Source organism: Myiozetetes cayanensis, unplaced genomic scaffold (assembly GCF_022539395.1).
Source record: "Myiozetetes cayanensis isolate MyiCay16 unplaced genomic scaffold, myiCay2020 scf2-11, whole genome shotgun sequence".
Lineage (NCBI taxonomy): Eukaryota > Metazoa > Chordata > Aves > Passeriformes > Tyrannidae > Myiozetetes > Myiozetetes cayanensis.
The window spans coordinates 64,756,166-64,776,535 of record NW_026087411.1 but is presented as its reverse complement, the minus strand read 5'-3'; the positions used below and the strand labels follow the sequence as shown (position 1 = coordinate 64,776,535).

The 20,370-nt window shown below is 38.1% G+C and overlaps 1 protein-coding gene across 1 annotated transcript in view; it reads right to left on the bottom strand.

The window, feature by feature from the left end:
- MAN1A1 (mannosidase alpha class 1A member 1) overlaps positions 1–20,370 on the bottom strand; it is a 148,492-nt gene that overhangs the window by 108,584 nt on the left and 19,538 nt on the right. The window contains exon 2 of the mRNA XM_050316080.1: positions 2,359–2,455. Within this exon, the coding sequence (XP_050172037.1) occupies positions 2,359–2,455 (97 nt within the window). The remainder of the gene's footprint in view (positions 1–2,358; positions 2,456–20,370) is intronic.

Sequence of the window (20,370 nt, the reverse complement as noted above, 5' to 3'; positions counted from 1 at the left end):
CTGGAATCTGCTGTTCCTCACAGTGAGGTACTAAAAGTCTCTGTCCCATAACAGGCACTCCTATTATATGCAAAGCAACATAACTGCAGCAACTAATTCATAGAAGGAGAGGTGCTTAAAATTAAACAGCTGGATAATGAAATAAGTTCTATCTTATTAAGACAATTAGAAACTTGTATTTCTGAAAAATTGAGACCTGGTAGCAAGAACAAAAGACAATCATGACAAATTGGAGACAGTTATGATGTATGACAGTGAACTGAAGGTCTTGACTTCTGAAGATTATGAGGAAATTCAGAGGACACAGAGCTGAACTTATTCTCAAATAATTCAATTCAGAATTACCTTAAAAGTAGTAAACCATTTGTAATTTTTTTTTTTAATAAAAAACAGAAACAAGAGATAAGGAAACTTGTCTGGCCTTTCACAAGGAAAAAAACCAAAATATAAACTGGCTTTTCTCTTTATGTTTTATGAAAAAGAAGGCATTCAATTTGTTGCATTCAAACATGAAGGTAAAGATCAGATCTAATCATCCCAGGACACTCAGAGAAATGAGGTTTTGTTTCTAAAAAACAAAAGGAAATTATGGATTCAGGAAAGGGTAACTTATGACATAGATCTGCTTGCAGATATGCTGCTCTTTGGTATTCTCTAAAGTACTTCAGCAGAAAGAGACCTGCTTGCTCATTTTGATTTGTCACCAAGATCAATAAGAGTGAAGACATTTCTAAGGAAAACTCCTCAGCAATAAGATCTTATACTAGATGACCATAACAAGAAAGTGATCTGCATTTAGACTGACTCTGGCTCTTAATCCTTTAAATGCAGTTTTATTTTCCAATTCAACACTTGTCCTGTTTCACAGTGAATTGTGCCTGCAGTGACAAACTTATACAACATTCACAGAAATCCTGCTTAAGAATTTTACAAGTCAACACATCTACAGCTTTTTCTGTGATTCCATGCAATATTATCGAACCTTAGAAATTTTTCTACCACTTCTGATTCCAAATGAAACTACATTAAGTGTTTTAATTTTCAGGAAATTATATGCTGTTTTGTTGTCCTCTGAGAAAACAGGATTGTATTAAATAGTTCCTCAAGTGTATTAAACTGCACAGGTCACCTGAAGATAATAAATAATTTTAGTTGTGGTTTGGTTTTTTTTTAAGAAAACAGAAGGAAACAGAAACATGACTGAACCCTGAAGTTCTTCCAAACTACTCTGGTTTCAAGCACTCAATTCAGGTCTGAAGTCCAATAACTAACTAGATAATAATTACTTTGTAGCAGTTTTGATGTCATCTCGGGTAGACAAGCGGTGCAGCAAGATCAATACAGATGTTGCATTTTCAAAATAATTTTTGTAATCACAAGTTCTGTCTCTTAGTAACTTACAAATATAGTTGAGGATTTGATAAGTGCTCTATTTAGACTGTTTTAGGAAGTGTTTCCACTTCAAATCATCTTTTCCAAAAATTCAACAAAGTTAGTTCCTGTTAAAAATCAAAATTATGTATTGATTTTGTCAATTTTTTCAGCTTTCTGTTTGGAAAACAGAAGCCATTTGAATACAAAAATTGATGTCAAACAGTTCAATTCTTCATTTTTCTGCAAAACTGATGATGACAGATCAGGGGACTGCTTTCTTACACTTTCTCAGAATGTTATTGCTCTGCAGATACTTATCCAGCTCTATGTCCCACTTGGACACTGGAAAAGTCTTGCCTCTTTACACTGGATTTCTACAATGGTTTTTGTACCTCTCCTACTAGAACTTTTTGGCCCCATATTTGTTCTACACTGATAACAACTTGGGTGTTATTTAGCATTACCTGTACAACACTTAGAGGAGCAAATAATGGTTATATTAATGAAAGAGAAAGCCTGATAAGGGAGTCTGACTGATATAGATTAACAAGTTTTTTTTAAGGAATGGAAATAAATTCCTGAAAACTGCAGGCAGCTTCAGCCACCTTAATGACCGTAGAGAGCATCATTTGCACCTTGTACAGTATTTCTCTTAGAGTTTTTGTTCCCTGTTTATTGAATGTGGTATCAATGAGTTCCACTCCACAGGAAAAGTTTAAGACAGGGCAGTATTTAATGCAACAAAACTATATCTTTATCACACAGCAATGCCATGCTCCACTGATTCTCATTCAGACAGGAATCTATAAAAGTCATAGAAAGCATCATCTTCATTTAGTGTTACTTTTTATACATAACAAAAGCAACAAACATCACGCTGCATGACAGAGAGCAGAAAGAAAACCTGTTTATCACCTATAAGCTTTTCAGCTGATTTAATGTTTTATGCTAACGTCACTAAGCACAAAAATACACTCTACTCACCAAATAAATTGCTTGAATGTCCTTGCTTAGATATGGGTTTCAGTTCATTTAATCCCCATGCGTAACGCTTATAATTATCCCAGGCATGCTTCATCATCTGTAGGGAAACGAAAGCAGGATTATAATGTTGATTTAGCAAGAAGCCACAGCAAATACCAACTTGAGGATATTCTCAGTATTAAACACATTTAATTCAATTCTTAACCAAATTCCTGTTGTATGCACTATAACTATGAAATACTCAGTACAGAATAACGATGGCACTATTTTCCAGGGGGTAGTGGGATGGTTACTATTAAGAATTCCACGACTGTCCACTTCTACCATTATCTGCAAGCTTATGGTCAAGACAGTCTAGAAATAATTAGTTTTTTAGGAAGGGAATTCATTGTGTTGTATATCAGTTAATTTAGGATTTTATTTCCCTTAAGCATGCACCTCTGAAACTGAGGGAAGTAACATTTTTAAAGGAGCTTTCTTCTCCTAGAGTAGGATTTTTTTAAGGTCAAAATTAAGCTTATAGTAGTTTTCAGATTCTGACAGAGACTTACTTGGTTGCATAAAACTAGCTGGCTCAAGCTCAATATGGCTAAAACCAATAAAATAAAGCTAAAGTGGGTACACAGAACACCTAGGAAAGATTTTGTGGTAGGTTATTATGATATGGAGCCCCTGGTGGTCTAGTGGTAAAGGCGCGGCGCTATCACCGCAGAGACCCGGGTTCGATTCCCGGTCAGGGCCACTCCCGGGCAGGTGGGGCTCGTTAGCCCTTAAAGGCAACCCACCTACGTCCTAAGGACCTCGCTGCCACCGTCCAAGCTCGCTTGGCCCCGGCAGATGAACCTTAGGATTAAAGGGTGGGCTCAGTTCCGCGCACACTGTGTCTCACCTAAAAAATCCAATGCGCAGGCTGGAAGGTGTAAAGACCTTCCCCGGATCTTCGCTCGCGAAGACTGGCCATTATTATTATTATGATATAATCTTTTTGTTACTATAAATGCATCTGTAGCTCCTCTCATGCCATTTTGTGCAAACAGAAAAAAACTTTTACAACTAAACACATCACAACAAAAGCATGTTTTGCATAAAAAGAGGTGCACCACAAATACATGCTGCTTTGGGAAACAGCCTTGGGAATCCAGAACAGCAGCACTGCAGTAAGAGCAGAAGCCACCCACATCAGAAGCCAGGGTAATGGGTTGACTCAAGATCACTTCACACTCTTTACCACCACCACCACCAGACACACCTGGCCCAAACTGTGCTTTTCCAGGGTGGTCCAGGTGCATTGCCAGGAGCCCACCTGTTCCTCCCCAAAGAACAATGTGAGAACAATGCATGCAGCTCTGCAGGCCTAGTGGCAAACCACTGACACTCCAGCAGGTCTAACACCTCCCTTTACCAACCACTACCCTTAACATCTGCTCAGGAAGTCTTCTATGAAGAAGTAGCACCACAAGCAGCCTGGCTTTGCATAACAGAAAAAAAGATTTTTACTCCTTTTTGTCCCTCTTTCCTTCTTCCACAAGACAGAGTAGCGTTGGGAATGCCAGAGGTCATCTTCTAGACAAAAAGTGACAATTTCAGACCTTTTCAAAAATACTGCTTCAGGCTGTCAGCTGACAACACTGCTCTGTCCTTGCTTTCAGACCTCTTCTTGAGGCCATGTGTGTCAAGGATAATTCTGTTAAGTAACAGTTATAATCCTAAATTTAAAAGCAGCAGCCTTGGGACATGCTGATAATAGTAATCCTGCACTTTCTCCCTTCCTCTTTCCTTTGCTCAAACCACAGAGAAATTATGTCAATTAAAAATCTGCATTAAGCCATACTATAATAGATGACAAGAGATTTTCTAGAGTACCTCTCTACTTACGAGAATAAACATTTCTTTGCTATTTATGGAATCATAAATGCACATCTATCCTGCAGGAGAATTCATCTATGTTAATCTACACTACCGCCCTTACAGGCCCAGCATTACAAATGCAAAAATTGGCAACTGCATTTAATACATGAGCATTTCCAACCAGAAGGTTAGCCTGGTGTCAGATCTCAGCTGAAAGGCACCAAGAGGCCCAAGTAAATGGTCTCAGGCCATGGATTGCACCAATATGCTGGATGGCAGGAGCAGCATTTATTGCTTAACTTCATTGCAGAATGGCATAGGAGCTCTGCAAGGATGGGGCTTTTTGTCCCAGTGCTGAACTGGTATATTTCCTAATTTACCAATTTAATTCTAATTTAAACGTCATATTTTCTAATTTACCAATTGAAATTTTCTGGTAATTTTGTCTATTATATGAGAAATTCTCAAAGATTTCAGGAGGCTAAATCCTATGCTTTGTAAAATTTTATTTTCTCATGAAATCATGTCAGAATATTTTCATTAGTTTAATCTCAATCAGGGACACAACACAAAAGGGTTTTTTTAAACTACATTTGTAATTAAGTGGCATGAATCAAAGTGTCTAACGATGCAGTATTTTAACAGAATTAAAATTGCTCAAGCCAGTACTGCAATGTTCCTTCCCTTTTTCTGTCCTTTTTCTCCTGGCACATCCTTGCTCCTTCTCTTGCTTAAGAAATGCAGCTCACCTATTTCCATACCAAATCAGTTCAGGAAACAGAAACTTTTGCAAGTGAGATTTTGTTCTGAGGATCATTTTTGTCCCAACTGATTCCACAAGTCAGATTTTCCTGAGTATTAGAGTTACCAAGCAGGAAGGGCAGGAACAGCTCCAAACCCAGTTCAGTTTAGCCACAACAGTCACAAAGTGCCTGATGCTACAAGATGTCTTATATGTGCTCAGTTGCCTTTAGTTTTTCCCAATGGATTGACATTTCAATCATATTGTATCTTAAATGCATGTGTGATTTGGTAATAGAAACCACTCAGATTACCTACTGTTAGTCAATCCCTAGGCAATAAGACAGGAAGACAGTAGACAGTATCTTCTAATAATACTTATTATTGTGTGCTAGTGAAAAATTGTGCGGGGTTTCCCCCCCCCCCCCAAAATGTCCGCTCATTTTGCTAACTACTCAGGTATAATTGTTTATTTATTTCTTAGGAAATTAGGATAGAGTGAATCCAAAAAGCCAAGCAGACAGAAAAAAACCCCAACCCACAGTACTTAAAAAAACCAAACCAAAACAAACCACAAACAAACAAATCAACCCCCCAAAACCCCAAACAAATCCCCCAAACTAACCACCCCTTCCCCTACAAAAGAAAAAAAAAACCCAACTTTAGGAAATATTCCAGTAGGAAAACCCCCACCAGAATCTACTGAGCAAGAGATCCAATTCATCTCTTTTGGCTAATCAAAACATTTTTTTAGAACTCTTCCAGAAAGGGTAGATTTAGACAAAACCAGCAAGGTTACTTAGCAAATTTACTCCTAAGAACATGCACCTTTAGAACATACTTGCTTTAGACATTTGGGGTTTTATGGGCATACATTGAAAGCAAAATGCAGCTCCAAGAGTAGTCAGTGAGCCCTCTAGCGTTTCAAAAGAAAACGAGTCATTCCAACTAGACACAAAAGTGAATGGCTATTTAGCAAAAAGTTACCAGGACTTAGTGTTCCTGCGTTACTTGCTGAGCAAATAGCCACTAGATATGGGAGCCAAAAGTGAGTTTGCATCAATTGAGTTTTGGCATCTAAGCTATCAAGAAGTTTCAGTTTCAAGAATTCAATACATCAGAAGTAATCTACATGCTTTCCCTCCTCTGGAAATCACAAAACTATATTAAGTTTCCCACTAATTTTATCTTCCTATTTTTTAATAATTTTATTTTCTATGTAAAAATGAAAAAGTTCTAAAATATTTAGGACCAATTTTAATAGACCCAGCCCACTGATAATTTTTTGCTTAGGCTAAACTCCTAGCACTGGTACTCTGGGAATTAATTTTAACAGTTTTTTGGCTAAATCTACCTATCTTTGCTGTCTTACCCCTTCTGTTTGCATGAGACATTAACAAATCATTATCTTCAGATTTATTTTTTTAATTCACAAAGGTTCTTCTAATGATATTTCTACTTATACAAGTACTGTTGATCACTTGAAATTTCTAAATAAAGATCACAGTTACTGAGAACATCTGTATATCAACACAACATTACTGATCCTGTTAAAAACAGAAACTCCCAATGAGGGAGAGTCTAAGAGCTTTTGACTAGATAATTCCAGATACTCTCAAACTCCTCTACAGTATAGCTAATAAAATTATCTCACCCGACTGCTTTCAAATAATTCCTTATTAGCCTTCCAGGATGTTAATAAGCAGAGTTACATTTGCATATAGATATCCCTCTGTCCTTCTAGTTTTACTAAGATATGTTAACAGTCACAGAGTGTTTGGGACTGGAACAGAGAAATCATCTGGAAATCAACTAGTCCAATCCCCTCTATTAAAACACGTTCATGCAGAGTAGGTTGCACAGGATTCTGTCCAGGAAAGTTTTGAATATCTCCAGAGAAGGAGAATCCACAACCAGTAGCTTGTTCCAGAGCTCTGACACTCTCACAAGAGAGATGTTTTTCCTCACATTCAGATGGAACTCCCCCTGTTTCAGTTTGTGCCCATTGCCTGGCACTACTGAAGAGTCAGGCCCCATCCTTTTGACACCTGCCCTTAAGTTATTTGTATGCACGATAAAATCCCATCTCAGTTGTCTCTCCTCCAGGTTAAACAGGCCCAGTTCCCCTAGCCTTTCCTCATAACGGAGATACTCCAGTTCTCTAATCATCTTCATAACCCTTTGCTAGACACTCTCCAGTAACTCCTTGTCTTTCCTGAACTGGGGAGCCCAGAGCTGGACAGTGTTCATTGAACCTCAAACTCTAAAAGAGCCTGACACCTCACTGGGAAGCCACATGCCGACGTTAGCAGTCTCTTTCTGATGGAGTCCTATCTCAGGTCCCTCACAGTCAGATGTGGCAGTGGAAGGTTTGACTAGCTAGCACTGTTTCACTAGTAAGCTGGCTGCTTTTCTATCTTCAGAAAGAAATGGAGCACTGATTTTTACTTATGAAGTCAGAAAATGCCAAAACATTAACCCACCTCTCTTGGAGAACAATGAATTATGCTATTGTAATTGCTACCAGCTGTCATTCAGGAAAAAAAAGGTGAAGGTCTGACTTCATACACAAAAGGACCTGCGTATTTCTTTACCTCTAAAGGAAGCATTTTAAAATATAACTTTAAAACCCTTCTCAAACTGCTGAAATTAAAATAAAAAAAGTAAATTACAAAACCCAGAAGCAAAAACAAAGACCTTTTCTACAGCTTTAATGTTGGCCACTAAAAGATGATAATGCACTCCAATTCACTGGCATTTTAGTTACTGCCATCTTTCAAAGCACTCTTAAGGCAATCTCTACAAGAGGACACATAAGTCACTTGAAATCTGCAAAACACAGTTCTATTCAGAAAGGAATGCTCAAGAGTTCAGGCACAAAATGTTGCCAGAAAACAACAGTGATGCTGAATCAGCACAGTAATAGTGGTATTTAGATGTAAACTACTGCAGTACCAGGTGGAATGAAAATAATAACTTAGCAAGGTTTATTTTTAGCAGTGACATGCAAGTGGGGGAGATGTCAAAGAGGACATAAGGAAAAGAATTAAAGCACCTTCTAGAACTGGGATGATAAATGGAAAAAAATTCACTGCATGAAATAGTACCATCCTGACTTTCAACAGAGCCATTTAAATGTTGCCAAGACAAAGGAGGAAGGCAGAAAACTAAGGTACTGAAAGCTCAAGAAATGACGAGATAAGTCAATAAAAAAACAAACACCCCCCCAAAATCAAAACAAACCCTTGACTAAAATGCAACAGTTTATCTATTAAATTCTAACTGCTAGATTAAATTATCTTTTCTTTCTCAGCTCACATGGATCTTTTTACACATTTAAATTATTCTCACCTTTTAAACTCCTTACCAGAACTACATGTTCACTCAGTCTAGTCTCCCTGCTTCTCTTCTTGCTGCTACAACTAAAATATCATTCTCTCATAGTCAGCAAGGGAAATTAGGGAAGTCCCTAGAATTAGTAAGAAACCTCTATAGATTAAACTTTCCTCCTGTACAATTCAACTTGCATGGCTGATGATTGTACTTGATCCGGTTGGGATGGAGTTAGCATCCATCAGAAGAGCCCATATGGTGTTTTGAATTTGTGTCTGAAATAACATTGGTAACACAGCAATGTTTTGGCTATTGCTGAACAGTACTTGTACAACAAAAAAGGTTTCTCTTCTTCCAACCTCTGCCCCTTTTCTACTCCCTCCAAGAAGTAGGATGGAGGGGATGGCTATGAGGTTGAGAGACACAGATGGAACAGCTGGCCCCAGTTGGTCAAAGGGTTATTCCCTAACACATTAATACCATATTCAGCAGCAAAAACTGGGGCAGAGGAAGAAGGAGGGGTTTTCCAAGGGGCCTGTTCCCTGAGACTAGGCATCAGTTTGCTTGTGGGAGGTTGTGAGTCATTGCCTGTGTATCACTTGGTCCTGCCCCTTCCTTCCTTCCTTCACCTAAAAAATGGCCTTTATCCTGATGCACTCATTTTTTCACTTTCATTCTTCCTGTTCTCTCCTGCAGCCCTAGGACAACAGCTGAGTGGTTGCTTAGCTGCTGGTCCAGGTGAACCCAACACAGTGTCTCATAGTATCTTCAGTGCAGGAAGTTTGTGACCACAACACAACCCCCAGCTGGTTTCTTTGCTCTGATGACAATATCACATTAACCATTAAGAAAAACTCAAGCTTTAGAAAGCCTTACATTCTCACATTCTGTTCCCATTACTGTTAACCAACAAGCTATGTGAGACTTGGTGAATCAGAATCACAGAAGGGTTGAGGCTGGAAGGGACTCAAAGTCATCATGCCCAAACCCCGTCAAAAGACCTATTCTCAGCTGTTTTCACAGCCCTCAAGTACCAGCCAAATTGCAGTACAGCTGAAAAACTCTACATTTCAGAAATCTAGTAATCAGTAAATGTAACATTACCTTTGAATGTACTACCACCAATTAGGATTACTCTGAAAAACTGCAGGATCTCCTTCAGTTGATTTACTATCAGTTTTCATAAAGCTATGCTGTATATTCAAGAGCTCTGTTTAATATGCTCTTACTGAATCTACTGATTATAACAGTGAATAATTTTTGGCAATACACAGTCTGTTTTTTTAGTTATGAAAAGTATTACATGTGTGTTTCATCATCTTTACAATGGTATTTAGTGTAACATTGCACTTTAAAGAAATAAAAGCTATTAACCGAGTCTACTGATCTTGTCTTGAATAATATGCATCTTGAAAACATGAAGTAATAGGTGAATCTTTCTTTATATCTCAATACATGACACTTTTTCTAGGATTAGTAAGCACAAGTACATTGCAAAATAATTTGACAATTTCTCTTGTTTTGGAGCATGATCTTTGTTACTTTTGTCAATATTCACTATTATTGCTTTGATAGTATTTAAAACCTCTTATTTCAATTTTTCCTTGCAGTTCTAAATGTAATTGTATCACATTCCAATGTCTTTTCCGTATGAAAGTGTTTTGATCACTTATAACTGCCTTGATTTATTTTTTAAGGTAATTTTTACCAGTATTCAGATCTTTTTACCCTGCTCAGACGTGCTCTATATTGGAAATTTAAGGTAAAGATGTAGGGTATTCTACCGCATTTACTTCTTTGCTAATTAGTTCATAACCTTATCTAAGCAGACACACAGATATGAGCAAGGGTGATACACGTCTGGTTTTGGCTTTTTCAGTTACACTGTCTACTGTCATGCTGGCATGCTGAGAGTATTTATTTTAAGCAACTTTCCATAAAACAAAAACTCAAAGTTGACTTCTTGACTGCAAACCAAGATTCACTAGAAAACTAGTTAAAACTGGTTTATACTCAGATCATGTTTTCTGTAGGTAAAATTGCGTCTAGACTTCATTTTCAAACTAAAAATCAGCAATTATAGTTGTATGAATATTACACTCTTCATTTTCTGTTACTATGTATTATTCCAGAAACAAAGCTGAAAAAAGAATCTCATCTCGGTAGATACTATTTACCTTTCTCCCTTGAATCTGACAGATTAAGATACAAATGACAGACTCCCTTTCTCTACTGGCAACAGAAATCTGTTTTTCACCTTCAAGACACATAAAATAAATCCTGTCACTATGAACCTTCATTTATATAACCACTTCTTATCTGTCAGTAGGATGCTTATTGCAGATCAGGAGTTTGACAGATTTCTTGTGTTTATAACCTCATTTCCTAACACGGCATCATCCCAAGTTAAAAGCAAGCTACACACTGTCAATGTTTGTTTAACAGTCACTGCCAAAGTGTCACCGCTACTAATTCAGCAGGTGGATGACAATCATGCTCAGAAGCTCATACAGGCTGGAGTGCTTCCTGATGGGACTTCCACTTAGCCAAGAAAAGCTGCAAAGCAGTCTTTAGTATTAGTTAATGGGCTAAGATTCCCAGTTGTGTTTTCCACTAAGCAGCAGAGAGCAGTTTTGGGAACATTTAGGTGCTCACTGCTTCACTGCTCATTGTGATAGGAAGGAAGAACTAACAACTCACAAGTTCATCCAACAGTGCTGCCCATGGTGTAGGGCATTGCCACACATTAATTCACTCTTGCCTGCAAAGACAAAATAAAAACCTGATATCTCCATATAAAAAGGAAGTAAGAGGGAAAATAAAAACATTAAGGCCTATTCTGAGGATTAATTTGTCATTTGTATTGCAAAGCACTTCAAACTCCTCAAATGGAAAGCCTGACAGAAATGCTAAGTATTATTCCCTCATGTGTTAAGTTACAGATAAGCTTCTATTCTTATATTTCTATTCCTCACAGTAGCTTGTAAGCCTCTTTAGTAGTGTATTAAACTATCCAACTAATATTCATCATATGCTGTTCTGGGCATCGTTTGTTAACCAGGGACAGACGTTGCACAGTGCTTCATTCTGTTTCTTGCTTTAAAAGGAATCAATTATCCTATTAATTCTGTAACAAGAATTTAATTAAAAGGTAACTAAGGAGAACAGGAAGTTTGCAGGTAAGGTATTTTCCACACTTATTCTATTACTGCATATTTTATTTAATGCATAAGTAAACAAGAAAAAAGAGGCTGTTTCATATAAAAAATAACTAATAAGAACAGCAGCCCTTATGCTTTGATATGCACCAAGAAAACCCTCAGTTCATTTGAAAATGACTGTATGACACACCAAACTACTCCATGATAACAAGTTAAGTTTTACTCATTTTTCAGGCATACCTCTCTTAGTAAAGAGTAATGTACAGCTAAAACTATGATTTTACTGAAAAACTGGAGATACCAGGATGTTTTACTGTTAGTTTCTGAGAGCTGGGCTATAGTGTTTAATTATCAAATGGGTCATTTTAATAGAAGTCACAGTGTGATAAGACAGAGGAACCTGAGGGAAGACTAGACTTCACATGCATACTCCAAGTATTGGTATCATACAGTACAAGTCAATATCTACAGCCTGCTTCTTACCTGGCCATCTCACCACTACAAGTACATGAGAAACAAACTATTTCATGCAGTACGGAAGCATTCTGTTTGAGATCCTTTCCTTGACTAATCAAAAACTATGAAGGCAAGAACAGTGTACAACCTTTGCCAGAAAGAGCACTGTCCTTGCACTTTCTGCAACCAAAGGTCTGGCTAATTTCAGCCAAACGAAATCATCAATTTCAGAGAAAAAGAAAAAAAAGGTGGTTCAAAAATCTTACCCATATAGTTACCCAAAACTAATAAAACAGCATTAATGCAACCTTGAACTATCCAGAGTAGATCAGTTTTCGATTCATTCACTCAACTCCAGCTTTCACCCAAAGTAAACAAAATAGACGTGCAAGAAAACACTATTTCCTTATAAAACTGAGGGGTTTGGATAATTTTTTTTAATTTTTTTTTTTATTTCCCCTCCCAAGTAAGCTAGGATTTGAGTATGTTCGGTAGACATTTAAATATTTTTTTCCTGAAAAAATCTGCCTTGAAAGCATCAATTAAGATACTGTTGAACTGCTTTGTCCTCCAACTCTTTAGTTACTAGTGGGTGAACCAATCATACATTCTCAGTAGCTACACCCGTAGAAAAAGAAAAGAAAATATAGCACTGAAGTGTAGCATTATGAGATTGAGCATAGATTACATTAATGTTTAAGATATTCTATTTTCAACTTACTTCAGTTGCCATTTAGGTCTTTATACATACACACACATGATGGAAATTTTAAATGAACTGTCCAACTCATCCAGTTACAAACAAAAGAGCAGCCTAAAGAACGAGCTATAGAGCCTGTATCTTACAACTTAGCAACTGTTACCAAGATCTGCATTTCAGAAAAAAAAAAAAAAAAGAAGCCTACAGGCTGTCACTCAAACCCACTGCATTTCTCCCAAGTTGTCTTCTTCAAACACTTTACAAAAAAGTCAAATGCATCCTTTAAATCTCTGTGATGGACAAATCAGTGATGCTCCAATGTTCTGGGTTTTCTTTTCCTAAGGAGAGTCACTGTTAGCTAATTTTTAAAGAACCAAATCACACTGTTACTGAAACATCCACTAAAAGAGAAACATCTCACATCATAAGGTAATGTGGAAGAATTCAAGTTATTGTTCATTACTGACAATAACCAGAAAGAAAAATGAAACATTTTCACTTAAAACAGAAAAGCACTGAAGTTTTGTACAAGAAAATAATGTATTTCTTTGATCTTCTGTAGAATTAGTAGCAGCCTCTGAAGATCATGCACAGTTTGACTAACATCATACAAGGGAAAGAAAAAAGAAAGTAATTCATGGAATTACTACTCTTATGAAGAATAGTGGTATACATAGACTCATCCCACTCAGTGTAATTTTTTTTTTCCCTTGGTCTACTTACAACTTGCTACAGTTTCCAAGAACTCCCAAGCTGTACAGCGTGAACAGTTGGGCTCCCGCAACTGCATGATACAATCATGCTTTTGTTCTCTATTTTTTTCCTACTGATCTTTAAAAAGTTAAGGTTTGCTTCTAATTAGATTATAAATTATTCATGGCATAGACTGTATCTCCTACTTGTTCGTTAGGTACCTGGCTCTCCACAGCCATGTGGCCAGCAAAGTTCCAAATCTCAGCAGGGTAATGCAAATGAAAAAACAAGCACAGTGTTATGAAGTATGACACAGCTACATGAAGTGATTAACATCAAGATGATTCAAGCTGCTGTTTCAAAGCACAATTAAAATCCACAAAAATGAAGTAAGAAGGAATTAAAAACCTGTTTACTTTCACACATTTTGAACCTCAATCTCACCTTATATGCTTCTAAATTTTACCCTACTGTTAAAGTCAGTAAGAGTTTTGGCCACCCTGTTAAATGGAAAGTATCAGTATATGCAGGCCTATCCAGGATGTCTTTAAGACAAAAACCAAAGAGGAACAACAAATAAAAAAAGTAACAACCCTCCAGAAGTTTCTCCTCCTTGCAGAATGAGTCTACATTCATCCCACAATCCTGTTTCTTTTTTTTTTTTTTAATTGCAGCTTTTTTCTTAAGAAAGAAAATTAAACAGTGAGCCATGCATTATTAGTAGATTTGGGACCATTACCAACATAATTAAGTAGCTAACAACAGTAAGTAAAAACACAAGCCAGTTATAAAAACTATTAGAGTTTCTCAGTTAACAAGAAACTTACTAGAGCTGGATGTGGTCCCTGAATTCACCAAGTGTAGAGCACTTCGAGCTTTCCAAAATGCTGGGTACTGGCAATAAATACTTTACTCATCCTCATGCCATCAGCTTTTGACAAAAGCCAGCCCAGCCCAGATCATATCAAATCCTTACCCATGTGTCACTAATTGTCAGCTTTAAGAATTTTTCTCCTGTTCACCTGCCCCAAATGAGTTTTTCCTTTCCACTCCCTTCTTGTCTCTCCAGCATCCCGTTAAAGACGCTGAAGTACTCCACTAGTAAAGCTCCTTATTTGGGCCATAGTGAAACTGCGCTTTCAGAAGTCAGACAACCTGTTCATTGAACAGTATCTACATAGATTAATCAGATACACAGTTGCTGCATGGATCAAGGGCTAAGTCTGCATCATTAACATTATCCTCAGAGAAGTATCTTCAGCCTAATAGCCTGGAATTAGAACGAAAGGATGGGACTGTTTCCCAGCAGCTGAAAACAGTTACACAGTGGTCAAAAGCAGGTGATACTAATTTGTGACCTTTCCCCTTGCACCCCCCTCTTTTAACACTTTAAAAGATGTTAAAACTTGCAGGATGTGATGCACCATTATCAAATTTGCAAGTGACACGATCTTGGGGTAGGGAAAGGAAATCCCATCTGGGAGTCAGGGCTGTCATTTGCAGAAGCCAAAACAGCCTGGAGAACAGGCCGAAAGGAACTTCATGACATTTAGTGGGGACAAATGCAAAGTCCATAACCCCCGGTGACGGTGCAGACTGGGAAGTAGCTCTGTAAGGAAAGCGCTGGGATACTCTGCACAGGTAGCTGCGCACATGCCTGAGCACAAGGACAGGACACAGCTCATCCATCAGAGGATGGGATAACCCTCCTGTTTTCACTGCTCATGAAACCACATCTCGATGCTGCATCCAGTTCTGGGCCTCCCAGTACAGAAAAGGTATCAATAAACTGATATGAGTCCATTGGGAGGTGTGGCCCAAGCTGGGCATGGCTGGAGAAACTGGCTGAGGTACGAGCTGGCTCAGCCTGAGGGGAGATGGCTCCAGGGGTGCCAGCAGCAGTCCCTGGTACCTGTGGGAACAGGATCAAGAAGAGAGAGAGACACACACAAGGAGAATCAGCTGGACCAAACTAGAGAGGTTCAGGTGGTGCACAAGGAAACAGCTTTCCCCTGGGGCCAGGGAGGCAGAGGTGTGCACCCAGGGAGACTGAACCAGCTCCGTCCTGGGGCATTCCAGCACTGAGGGGGCACAGATCAAGGACCTTCTCATACCCACAGACCAAGTTATCCTGCAATCCAACTGAATTCAGTGTGGATTGCACATATTTACCTCCCTTTAACAGGGCAAGTAAATTGACTTGCTTCTCACAATCAACAACTAGGACACAACTCAAATTTCAGCCCAAGATAGTGGCCATTTAAAACATTCTGGATGAGAATTGTGAATTGTTAAAGTCTTTCCCCACCCTTCAGAAATATTTCAAGGTATTTTCTGTATTGAATGAAATATATCTATAAATTCATGATTTCTGCCCATTTCACATTTACATCTACTTATCTTGGTCACAATTGATCAAATAGCTTTCCCAGGGCTGCATTTGATTTCAGAAAAAAAGTACTTTAAGAAATATTTATTCCTGCAGCCCTCCAATTAACTCCAGGAAACATGGGCCATATTGTAGCAAATCTTCTGAGGTGAAAATTTCTTGTTGTAAATTAGTCATCACATCTCCCTGTACAAAAAGTGAAATAACCACCAAACAGAAAATGTGTATCAGTTATTTTCCTTCAGCAATTTTATCACAGCATTTGAAACTGATACTGTAAGCCTAAACATTACCATTCTTTGGGTGGCATTTGTGTTTTTCTCTTGAAACATCTATTTGATTACCTAGCCTGTGGATCCTGACACAATCAGTGTCAGGATCCCCAAATACAGTTCCCCAAATCAGTTCCCCAAATACAAGACACTTATACCTTACACCTTTTGCTTAATTGCTTAATTCCACTACCACAGTATATACGTGTTACAGAACAGTGACTGGATTTGTAAATTAGCTTTCCAGTTCACATAAACACATCTGCAAAAAAAGTAGTAACACACTTCCTCCATGTCCAACAGAAACCTACTGGTATCTATAATTTCCTTCAGTAAAGCTGGAGTAAGGATGACAGCTTGGAAATGATGCCTTTGTACTGAAAAGTACACTTATGACATGAATCCTTTTGTGGAAGGATACAGTTTAATAAAAAAATTTTAAAAGCTAGACAAATCTGCTTTTATGTACAAAAATTTATTTAACCCTTAGGTAGTATCTCTTCCAGTGCTATACACAGCATATTAGTTCTTTACATAATATTTTTCTCATGTATACGAATGTTCCTCAGCAAGAAGTAGTTATAAATGATATAGCAAATTATAATACTGTTAATAGTTCATCAACTCCATGTGAATTTAAGAACAGCTGTCACAGGCTTAAGGAGAATATCTGTGCTCGTGTTTTCATGACAGGCAAAAGAAATCAGATGCTCAGTTGTACAAGAAAATGAATGGAAAACCATAAAACCATGATGAGATAAAAACAGCCATGAGGGATACTAGTGGTCTGTCCTAAGCACCTCCTGGCAGTAGAGGATACAGAACAAAAAGAAAGGATTCAATTAAGAGGTGTGAACATATTTTCATCAATAGAAAGGCTGAAAAAATAGCTCTGTTTATTTGCAAATGGGCAAAAAGAGAAGACAAAAATAAAGCCATACAAAAAGTAAGGATTGCTCCTGAACATCTTTGTAAAAGACAGGAGAAAATGAAGTATGAAAACATGAGGTTCGTTACTGAAAAGGCAAACACTCAAGAATTCTTGCCAGAAGATACAGTGACAACCTAACAGGATACTGAAGGATGTGAGAGAGCAGATGGTCATAGTGGCCCAAACCTCATACTGCATTTCCTAAGCTGTTAACAAAAGTGCTTCAAATGCCTTACAGTTTTCACACTGTAAAATGAAACAAATGGAATATAATTTCAGTTTGCACTGCCTGTAACACAACTAATAGCATGATGACTTTCAAGCACTGTAGTGTTATCAGGAAACACCTTCCACCCCATGCACCCAGTAAAGACTTATTACAGAATCATAGAATTGTTTAGGTTGGAAAATGCCTCTACGGTCATCAAGTCCAACCATTAACTCAGCACTGCCAAGACCACCAATAAAACATCCTTAAGCACTACATCTAGGCATCTTTTAATTGCCTCCAGGGACAGTGACTCAACCACTTCCCTGGGCAGCCTGCTCCAGTGTTTGACAACCCTTTCCTAATCTTTCCTAATCTTCAATCTAAACCTCCCATGGGACAACTTGAGGCCACTTCCTCTTGTCCTGTTGCTTGTTACCTGGAGAAGAGAGCAACTCCCACCTCACTACAACCTCCTTTCAGGTAGTTGCAGAAAGCAATAAGGTTTCCCCCTGAGTCTTCTTTTCTCCAGGCTAAACAACACCAGCTCCCACAATGGGCAAAAATTTTAGCTTTTCACTGCCATCTAAACTTACAATTTCTCAGCATTACGGTGCCTCACACAAACACATAAGGTATCACAAAAATACAGAAAGTGGGATGCTCCTCCATGATACAATGCATTCAAACAAGTACCAGAAATTTCTGTCCCTTCCAGCTACTGAGTTAACAGACCTGCAAGCTTGGAGAAAGGCAAGACTGTGGATGGGATGTATTTTCCAGCGCAGGTATGTAAAACCATGCAAGTCTCCTAGATCAGCCCTGTTGATTCTTCACTTGTTTTTCAAGTTCCCCTAAGGAAAACAATCAAAGTATTTGATGTACTTAAAACTTCAAACTGTTCAGCCTGAAGCTGGAACTTTAGGTGCTTGGAACTAACAATCTTTAAGGTCCCTTCCAACCCAAAGCGACCTATGAAAATAATCAAGCAAGTTTGCTACAGCTGTTTCTAAGAAATACCTCAAAGGTAAGTGAAATCATGTGGCAAAAGGGAAAACAAAACATCCAAATCATCACCATAATTTAAAAGAAATAATACCTAGGTCAAGCCACTCAGCTACAGAATGTCTGGTGGAATAGAACTGGTGGTGAAGTTCCCTGTCAGAAATCCATTTGTCCATATTTAAAAACAGCTCTCCCTCAACCCACCAAAACCAAACAAACATACACAAGTGAAAAACACATCAACTTCATTTTCTGTGGACAGAAAGCTGAATTTGACAAGTCCCTTCCAGGCAGGCTGATGGCTGAGGAGAAGTGCAGGCAGGGACTGAGCTTCCCCAGCAACCTACTTGACAGATCCTGTCAGTTTTCATTTCTGGCTTACCAGAAATGCCCATGAGCACATTTTGTAAATTCTGAAGACTCTATTTTTTGAAAATAAATAAATCGGGTTTTTTGTCTCACATTTCTTCCCTAAATCTCAATTTTTTCCACAAGAAATGTTCTCTATGTAGCTGTAGGCTTGATCCCATTTCCAAGTCTACCCTTTTTCAGCTAGCAAGTCCCCTAAAGTCCAGTGCAAACAGCTGCACTTATGCTGATAGAAAGACTTTAGGAAACCCATGGCTATGTCTATAGTTATGTAAACATTGAGGTTTGCGTAAACTATATTATTCTGCAACCCTTTCTGGGGCACAGACACAAAGAATTACAGATTGCAAGACTTTCTGTATGTCAGGGCAGCACACAAATGGCACGACCAGGCTTGTGGTGCCTCTGTCAAGATAACACCACCACCAAGTGCGAGATGCTGCAGATAACAGAGGAGGAGCAGCCTACATGCAGATGGCACTGTCTTGTGGCACCATCAACAAGAAAGCAACAGGAGAAAGGCAGGCACAAGAGATAACAGAAGAGTGCTGGCTTTTAATAGAATCGAGGAAAGGAAAACTGGGCTGAGATGTTTAACTGGGAAGTGATGAGAATGATATGCTGAAAGAACTTGGAAAGGGGAAAACAGGAGAAGGGAATGCAAGGGGAAATAAACCAGGCATTTGAGGTCACATTACCAATGCAGTGAAGGGGGACCTGTGTGCTCTCCTTCCTGCGCTTGCAGAAACAGCTGTAGGGGATCTCCTGACATCTTAACAACTTACAGTATGGAGTAGACCTTTACCCACATTTATAGCTCTTTAACTGAGCATTTGGGTAATATTAATGTAATTCTATTTATGACAGTTAGGAGTTCTGTTTGTGCCATTCTAAAACAATGCCAATATCTTTCTTCGGGACTTTTTTTCATGGTTGTTCCTGTCTCAAAAACAGATTTCTCTCAGTACAAGCCAGCCAACAACCACTTCAGCTCTCAGAAGATACTCAACACAAAAAATGACTGCTAGATGAGAGTCTAAAAGGCTTAACTACAGTTTCCTATCTCTAACAAAATCTTATGAACAGTACAAGCAAACACTTCCTATGAGTAATAGGAGTGTTCAGAGCTTGAGAGTCAGAGACTTTCAGAGCCAGACATGATGCTTGTATGACTAAAAATGCCCAGTAGAGTTTTCTTTCATGAAATTACTCAACTGTTTTCTGAACTTGTTTAAATTTTTTATATTTGCAACATCCTGCAGAAAGAGCTCTACAGCTCTGCAACATAATGTGCAAAGAACAGGTTTGTTCTGATTTTATCACCTAGTAGTTTCATTCGATGTGCCTTATATTCAACAAACAGGAATATTTCTGAGAATAGGTGCAAACAGTACCACTAAATACACTGTAAAAATTGATGTCTTACTATTATCTCTTTCTCCCAATTACAGTACTTTCCAGGAAAACACTCACTCTATTTAATCTTAAAATTTTGGAACAAAGTATGCTTTTATTATGTATTTCGGTAAAGATCGTTGTAGGGGAGCATAGACTTGACAGTCACAAATGTGTAATTTACTTTTCTTTCTAATTATCTACTATTTTTGTATTAAAAGGCGCTAACATGCTTTAAATTGCCTTAGTTCCTGCATTCTAAAATGGGGAAGCAATTCTGATCTTCTCTGAAATGCTTCACTAGACCCACCCACTGAAACCTTATATAAAATATCCATGTGTTATCATAGCATCCAGTTTCTATACCATGTTCATTAGCATCAATTTTTGACTCATATTAATATGCAGGTTACCTGCCTATGATCTCAGTCTCTATACACTTACTGATTTCAGAATCAAATTACAGAAATTCAGAGCTTTTTTTTCAGGATTTAAATATAACATTTAGCCT